Source organism: Olea europaea, chromosome 17 (genome assembly GCF_002742605.1).
Source record: "Olea europaea var. sylvestris chromosome 17, O_europaea_v1, whole genome shotgun sequence".
In the NCBI taxonomy this organism is placed as follows: Eukaryota; Viridiplantae; Streptophyta; class Magnoliopsida; order Lamiales; family Oleaceae; genus Olea; species Olea europaea.
The window spans coordinates 10,107,955-10,116,354 of NC_036253.1; the positions used below are offsets into that span (position 1 = coordinate 10,107,955).

The 8,400-nt window shown below is 29.3% G+C and overlaps 1 protein-coding gene across 1 annotated transcript; it reads left to right on the forward strand.

The window, feature by feature from the left end:
- Positions 1-5,881: 5,881 nt before the first annotated feature.
- On the forward strand, positions 5,882-6,826 carry LOC111365612 (secoisolariciresinol dehydrogenase-like; the record flags this gene model as incomplete). The annotated part of the gene is made up of 2 exons (XM_022986152.1): positions 5,882-6,080; positions 6,147-6,826. Coding segments are annotated over 2 exons (879 nt in total), but the record flags the coding sequence as incomplete, so codon positions are not given.
- Between the last annotated feature and the right edge of the window lie 1,574 nt (positions 6,827-8,400).

Below are 8,400 nucleotides of genomic sequence, written 5' to 3' on the forward strand. Positions count from 1 at the left end.
TTTTTATTTTAGATCTCTCGCTCATTTATGGGAGTTAGTTGGAACACTTTCACAGAATTTATTTCGAGTGAAAGTGTAAAATTAATATTTTATCATTTTTATAATTGGTCAAATTTTGACTTATTTACTTTAAAAAAAAAAAAAAAACTTTTAAACATGACCAATCAAGCACTTTAGACACTCTAATTTAACATGATGTCGGAGTTGGAATTTAACAACCCAACACAGTAGTGTGGTGACCTGCCAACGGTGAAACCAAGAAAAATAAGATAAGAATAGAAGAGAGATTAATTTAGATGTATCATGGTAGGTGGCTGGTGCATGCTGCCACCACTACAATTAATACACATTAATTCTTCCCCCCAACTTGGACACTTGCAAATAATTTACAGTGAAAATAATTTACACTAGGTTCATCAACCACTTTGGACTTCGATTTCAATTTAATTATGTGTAATACTATTGTCACTATTATTTTATTTTGTTCAACCATTTCATAAACACATTAATTCAAAAACAACACATTTTTTTTAATACACTACATTTATTTCACAAATATAGCCCTATACTCAATTAAAACATAAAAATAAGATAAAGAAAACAAAGTATCTCATTTTTATAAAATTCAACAGGCAATAACGGCAGGAGAATTGCAGATGTGCACTGTACAGTTGGAATTTTGTCTTATAGTTCTAAACCCTATTTATAAAATTATACAAAGTACCTTATTTAACCTCTCTTGTCCAGATTAATTTATTTAGAATATTAGGAAGGTTATGTGTATGTAATTCATATGGATATATGTAGGGTCCCAAAAGAAGGTAAATATTTGACAGAATTTCATACACACATGTGGTAATAAATATGTGACAAATATAAAGTTTTATTTTATGTGAATGATAAAACAATCCAAATATAGGTTTATTGTTTGACATGTTTTATGGTCAATATTTGATTACTACACCAAAAATGTCACTTACGAGTTGGTATTTCTGTCAAAAGATTATATGTCAATGTTGTGCTAGGTCTCTTGTGATGAGATTTACTATTATTTGAAATTATTGATTGTCCAATACAGATTCTCATGTGAACATGTTATTTAGGTTTACGTTCTCTATTCGATTAATCTATACCTACTTCTACAATATCTGACAACTAATCAATTTAATTTTTGTGCTTATGAAGCCAAATTTTAAGGATTGAAAAGAGAACGTTCATATTGTTCTTGGTTACATTGATATAGATTGTGCGTTAAGAGCTGAACAACCCACTGCTCTTACAGATAAAAGTTTTGTTGATGAAAATTGGGACTCGAATAAGTGGGATTGTTTAAAACGTATGAGTTTTATGATCATGAAGCATAAAATTTTAGTAATATTAAAGGGTGCTAAGGTAATTACTGCCAAAGAGTTTATTGAGGAAATTGAAAAATGCTTTGCAAAAGGCAATAGTAAGGTCGAAACTAGCATGTTTTTGGCAAACTTAGTTTCAATAATGGTAAAAAAACATAAGGAAGAACATTAAGGATATGTCTCATATTGCTTCAAAACTAAAGGTATTAAAGCTTGAGTTGTCTTATGACTTTCTCGTGCATTTGATTTTGACTTCTCCTACACAATTCAGTTAATTTAAGGCTAGTTACAACTGTTAAAAAGGAAAGTGAACTCATATTATGTGTTAAAAGAAGAAAGACTAAAGCAAGATAAAACAAATATTACTTACTTGGCAAATACCTTTAAGGACAAATTAAAGAACAAGAAAACTGCATCCGATTCGATTCAAAAGAAACAACAAAAACTTGAAAATTATAAATCATCTAACTGTTGCTCTTGTGAAAAACCAATTGACGCTGAAAAATTCATTTATGTGGGGCAATAGCAAATCAGTTAAAGTCGAGGCTATTGCAACTTCTAAATTAATATTTGAATATGAAAGAGATGTTTGCAGTACCATCTTTTAGATAGAATTTAGTTTCTATTTTTACATTGGACACATTTGGTTACTTTTGTTCAATTGAAAATAGTTAGATTGATCTTTTTCTTAATTTAAATATTATGGGTATCAGTTCTTTATCCGATTATGATAACCTATATTTGTTAAATATGGTTGTCTCTTATAAAGAAACCTTGTGTATGAATTCATGAAGTATTAAACATAAATTAACTAATGAAAATTTCGTTTATTATGACACAAGCGAACAGATCACATCTCTCAAAAGAGAAAGGACCTAATTTTATGGATTTTAATGTTTATATTATTCACATTAAAGAGAAACACACAAACACAAGAAGATTGTGTGCCAATAGGACTCTAAACATCTTAGAACTAATTTATATGGATATTTGTGGACTATTCCCTTCGGCCTCTTAAAATAATTGACAGTCACATGTTCATAGATGACTATTTTTATTATGGCTACTTGTATCTCATTCATAAAAAATCACAATCACTGGATATGTTCAATGCTTATAAGGTGAAGTTGAAAATCAACCCGGCAAAATAGTAAAACGACTCAGATTTGACCGTCATGATGAGTACTATGGAAAATACGACAAATCAAGAGAAAAAAAAAATGTTCAGAGTGTTTCGTTAAATTCTTAGAGAAATGTGGCGTCATCATATATTACACCTAAATCTCTGTAGGAAAAAGCACAAAAGATTGCAGCAGAAATTTTCAATAAAGTTTCAAGTAAAGCAACTATTGAAACCCCTTATGAGCTTTGGACATGTAAAAAGTCTAATTTTAAACACTTGCACATTTGGCATCGTCTAGTTAAGGCAAGACCTTATAGGCCATCAAAAAATAAATTGAAATCAAGAATTGTCAGTTCCTAGTTTATTGTATACTTTGAAAGGTCAATGAGTTACAAATTCTAAGATCCCACCGTCAGATCAATTTTTGAAATGAAAAATGTTTAATTCTTTGAGGATGTAAAGTTTCTTGGTAATTTGACATGAGAAATTTTGGCAATAAAGAAATTTAGATTTTCAAATCTTAAAAGTTCTAGTTTTGAAGTTTCATAGGGTTTCAACATTTTTAAAATTCAACGCAACAGAGTTGACAGATTTTGGATGGTCCCAATTTATTTATTTCAACACATGTACTTGTTTTCTATCTCCTTATTTTAGATTCTTGCTTAGGTTCTGTTCGTAATTGATTTTAGAGCCCAACTTATGATTTCAAAATAATCAGAAGTTGTTTTAGATGTTAAATAAATTTTAAAAAATTGATCATAGAAGAATCTGAACCTTTAAAAATAGATTTTAAGAAGCTAGAAAATTGTAGTTTTTCAAATAAATATCATTTTTTTTTTAATTTTAAGATAACTGTATTGAATATATAATTTTAGAAAAATATTTAAAAGTATTAAATAGAGTCACAAAGTAAAAGTAATTTTTACAACACTATCAATAATAGTAACAATACAAAATGAAATTATTGTAATCAATATCCAGCTTAGTAATTTTACACTGGTACATCAATAAATCACTTTTATTTACCAAATGCTAACATGTTGATTTTAAAAATTCCAATAATTCTGAAATAAAAGTTTGCCACAGTTAACTGATTGGTTTATGCAATCGATTATTTTTATAGCACAACAAAATTTGATTCTCTTAAAAGCATAATAATACCTAACAAAGCCAAGCTTAAAAGCAATGAAATGCGAAATATAAAGTGCTTACGGAAGAGAACGAAATAAATGTTGATATGTAGTTAGTTGGTTAACTTTCTGAGGAAGAAAATTTAAGCAGCAACAAGATCATGTTTCGCTGATTTCAAGAATAAGTAAAAATTAGTTTTAATTGAATTTTGATGCTAACTTTTTTTTTGGAGAAGTTAGTATTTCTCCTAGTTTTTAAGTGCAAAAAGTTATTTATTGATTTTCAATTTTAATTGGTTAAGAAATTACTTGTTTATTTTTAATTAGTTTAAATATATACATAAAGCTGTGGTGTATGTAAAAATTAAAGAGATGGAAATGTTATATATATGTGTACAATATGGGTGATTATATATGTCATTTTACATAAAGCCATTTCAATAAGGTTAAGGGTTATTTTATTCACGCCACACCATATTTTAATTGCACTTAAAGTAATTAATCGTTGCTTATTATAACACTTATATTCCTAATGATTTTTTATATCATTCTTATCCTCAAAATTTTCACTAGTTAACACATTGTATTTAATAACAATTTTATTTCTAAAAGTATATTGAAATGGCGTGAAACAACTTATTTTTCATCATATTTTTTTAAAAAAAAATTGTATAAAAAAAATAAATAAAATGTACAAATTTTTTTCCTCGTTTCAAAGCATGAAAACAAAATATTTTAATATAAATCATGAGCAATGACGAAACGTACTAATTAATGGAAGGTTGAAGATAAGAATCCGACGAATTTTTTTTTTTAAAAAACATCTAAAATGAGCAAAGGTTGAGAAAGTTAACAGCAATTAAAATGTGGTGTATCAAATAAAAATTTTGGTGGCAATATAACCATCCTAAGATTAATTGTATACAAAACCACATTTTTATTTATTACATATTATTTTAACTGCACTTAACTTCCCAAGATTTGCTCATTATTGTAGCACTTATATCATTAACTTTTTTTTTTCGAATTTTTTTATTTCAACCTTCTATTAATTAAAAACATCTTAAGTTTGTTAATGGTTACCCAAAAAGGTTATAGGGATGCGAAAGTGCATCAAAATACTTTTTCTTAATTTTAAAGCATGAAACAAAATATTTAACAGAAACCATCATCTTAACAATGAGATATGCTAATTAACGGAAGTTTGAAAATAAAAAAAATTGGTGAAAAATTAGGTATATAAGTGCTATACAATAAATAAAACTTGAAGACCTTGAGCATAATATGATGCGACAATTAAAAATTATAGTGTTAATATAACCACACAACCTATCAATAAATAAGAAAATAAATTGGGAGAACAAAAATAAATCAGATAAGTAAGTGTGATATTTCAAATGCACGACTTTCACCAGTTTTATGACATTATACAAACTATGACCAGAGTAAACAATCTTGCCTCTTTGAATTATCAAATGATATACATTAGGTTATGCTGAAGAAATAAATATAATAAATATATAATCTTCCGATCTTTAATTAATTAAATTTTTTAGATCAAGTAGCTGTCATTTTAGTTTGTACCAAAGTTGGCAAAGTACTCAAGCCTTGTTTGATACCCATTATTTTCAAAATATATTTTTTCTCTTCTTTTCAATCACATATTTTTCAATAAAATAATATTACATGTAAATCAAAATTTTTTTTTTAAAATAAAACACACACACACACACACATATATATAATGTATTTTGGACTAGTAATTTTTGAAAAAATGTGAGGTTAAAAAGAAAGAAAAGATTTTTGTTTAACGATAATATTATTTTATTGAATAGTGTGTGATTGAAAAGAAGATTGTGAAAAATGTATTAAAAATTTTAATGGGGCCAAACAATGGCTAAAGGTTCGAGTAGAGCTGCTTGAAATAAGAAGCTTCTATGTCAGTCGAAATTTAAATTTTCTTTTATGATGTACTTAAATAATTACAGTAAAAAAAGATGTTTTGAGAGAAATATTTTATTATACACAGTACACACACAATAATTATATAGTCAGCCCATGACTATAATTAATGTTAGGTACATCTACCTTTTTTATGCAATCTATAAATTGCCTTTCACAATTTTCAGAAAACCCATCTGTGTAGTCTCTCTCAGCTTCCATAATTTTTTCAAAAATGGAGGATTTCTCCAGTGTATCTTCAACCACTAAAAGGTCTGCATGTGTCTATGTGTGTGTGCGTGTGAGAGAGAGAGAGAGAGAGAGAGCTTAATTAAATCAGAAATGGAGGTTCAATATTTTGCTTCTTAGGGCCTACAAAATTTTTGCACACTGATAATGATATTTATAAATGCAGGCTAGAAGGCAAAGTTGCCATTATTACAGGCGGTGCAAGCGGGTTCGGTGAAAACAGTGCAAGAACTTTTGCTCTGCATGGCGCGAAAGTTGTGATTGCTGACATCCAAGATGATAAAGGTTTGCTAAAAACTTAGGCCATTATACGAGAGACAAAATAATTTATTTAAATTATGTCTTGAACAGGTATGTCAATTTGTGAAGAGCTCGGATCCCCAGAAAACTTTTCATATGTCCATTGCGATGTCACATGTGACAACGATGTCAAAAACGTTGTTGATTTCACAATGCGCAAACATGGAAAACTAGACATCATGTTCAACAATGCCGGTATCCCTGGAAATATAGATTTCAGCATAGTAGATTCAGATAGTGAAAACTTCAAAAGGGTTTTCGATGTGAATGTTTTTGGTGCATTTCTAGGGTCTAAACATGCAGCTAGAGCCATGATTCCGGCGAAAATTGGTGTAATTCTCTTCACTTCGAGCAATGCTTCTGTTGTTTCAGGCGAATCCCCTCATTCCTATGCAGTGTCGAAACACGCATTAGTGGGATTGATGAAGAATTTGTGTGTGGAATTAGGGCAGTATGGGATACGAGTGAATTGCATATCACCAGGTGCAGTTGCGACACCATTATTGACAAAAGCAATGGGAGTGGATAAGAGTACTGTGGAAGAAATACTCTCAGCTTCTTCGAATTTAAAAGGGGTGGTGCCTACGGCGGAGGATGTGGCGGAGGCGGCGCTGTATTTGAGCAGCGATGAATCCAAGTTTGTGAGTGGAATCAATCTTGTGATAGATGGAGGTTACAGTACGACCAACCAAACTTACACAAAGATGATAAAGAATATTCTGTCCAAATGAATTTGAATCGTGCCCGAAAAAAATTTATGCATTGAGTTACATTTCACCTAAATTCTATTCCTAAAAGTATCAATAAACTTATTGCAAGATACATATTTTGTAGAAGCTCGAAAAATAAAATGAAATTAGGTTATTATTTTGTGATGATCTAGTATCACGAGCCTAGTCCATTCAAGAAACGAGCTATGAAAGCTCAACCCATTTAAGATTTTGAAAGCCCAAACCATAAGTTAATTAAAAGCCCAACAATTAAGAGATTAAATTTAAATAAATTTGATTGCAAAGATTTAATGAATGATTAGGTTGTCTCAATGGTCATCTACATGGTATTTCATATAGGTAACTTAGGTTCAAATCACCATGTAGATATTTTTATAAAACTTTTTTATGACTTAAAAACTCTTCAAATTTTTAGTTAAAGACCCAATTTAACAAACTTAATGATAATACAACTCTTCCATTTTATTTTTCATTGACAAGGAATGTTACAAGAAATGGAATGTCACTTTTTCACTACACCCCTTCTCAAATCCAAATTTCCTTTTATTTTCTCTAAAAAAATACATTTCATGTCAAGTTAAACTTAAGGGAATAACATGGGTAAGAAGAAGAAATGCTTTCTACACATTTTGATCTTTGATATCCAAGAAAATTCAAGGTAGGTAGATGTGCAAGTGTTTATTTCATTTTCAAATTATGATTTTTCGATAAATGTTTGAATAAAGTGGTACCTTCGGGTACAGTGTTTCGGCACTATAATAATTTGAATGATCATTCTCCGACTCTACGTGTTATGATAATGCTATAGTAATTGAATTTTTCAGAAAATTCATCTAAGTGTGATGGTATGAATCTATAGTTCAAAACTTTTAATTTGATAACGAAATGCACCGATGATATCTATTGAGTTTCAAATTCATGGGTTAATTCCCTTTCTACAGATTGAATGGATTGTCCTTGGGGCGTGGATGATGGTAAAGGATGATGCGACATGCAATGGAGAAGTCGGTGATTTAATATCTTTATTTTTTATTATGAGATGTTTACGTTTGCTTTAAATTAGATTCCTATGGATGTCGTGTGTGAATCTATTCTACGAACATTTTTTATGAATAAATTTATCTTTGTACATAGACATGTGTCATAGGAATAAATTTACAAACCACCAGTTACAAAAAAACAAAAAAAGAAATATATATATATATATATATATATATGTGTGTGTGTGTGTGTGTGTGTGTGTGGGCAATTTAAAGTTTTGCGGTCTCTTAAAAATAATTCAGATTCTGTCTCTTTTTAAAAATTCATAACTCCTTCGCTACTTGGTATTTTTATACAAAACCAATGGCGTTGGATAGTCTCATAAGTTAGCTATTGAATGAATTTGGAATCATGTTAATCTGATGTCGGTAGAATTTTATATACTGCATAAAGTAAACTATACTGGATAGAGTAGTCGTATTCCCAGCTTCTGCCTTGACTTCAAAATTTTCTAACTCGATCGTTATTTGGAATTTTGGATGAAACCAATTGGATTTGATAGTCTCATGGATTAGCTACTGAATAAATTTGAA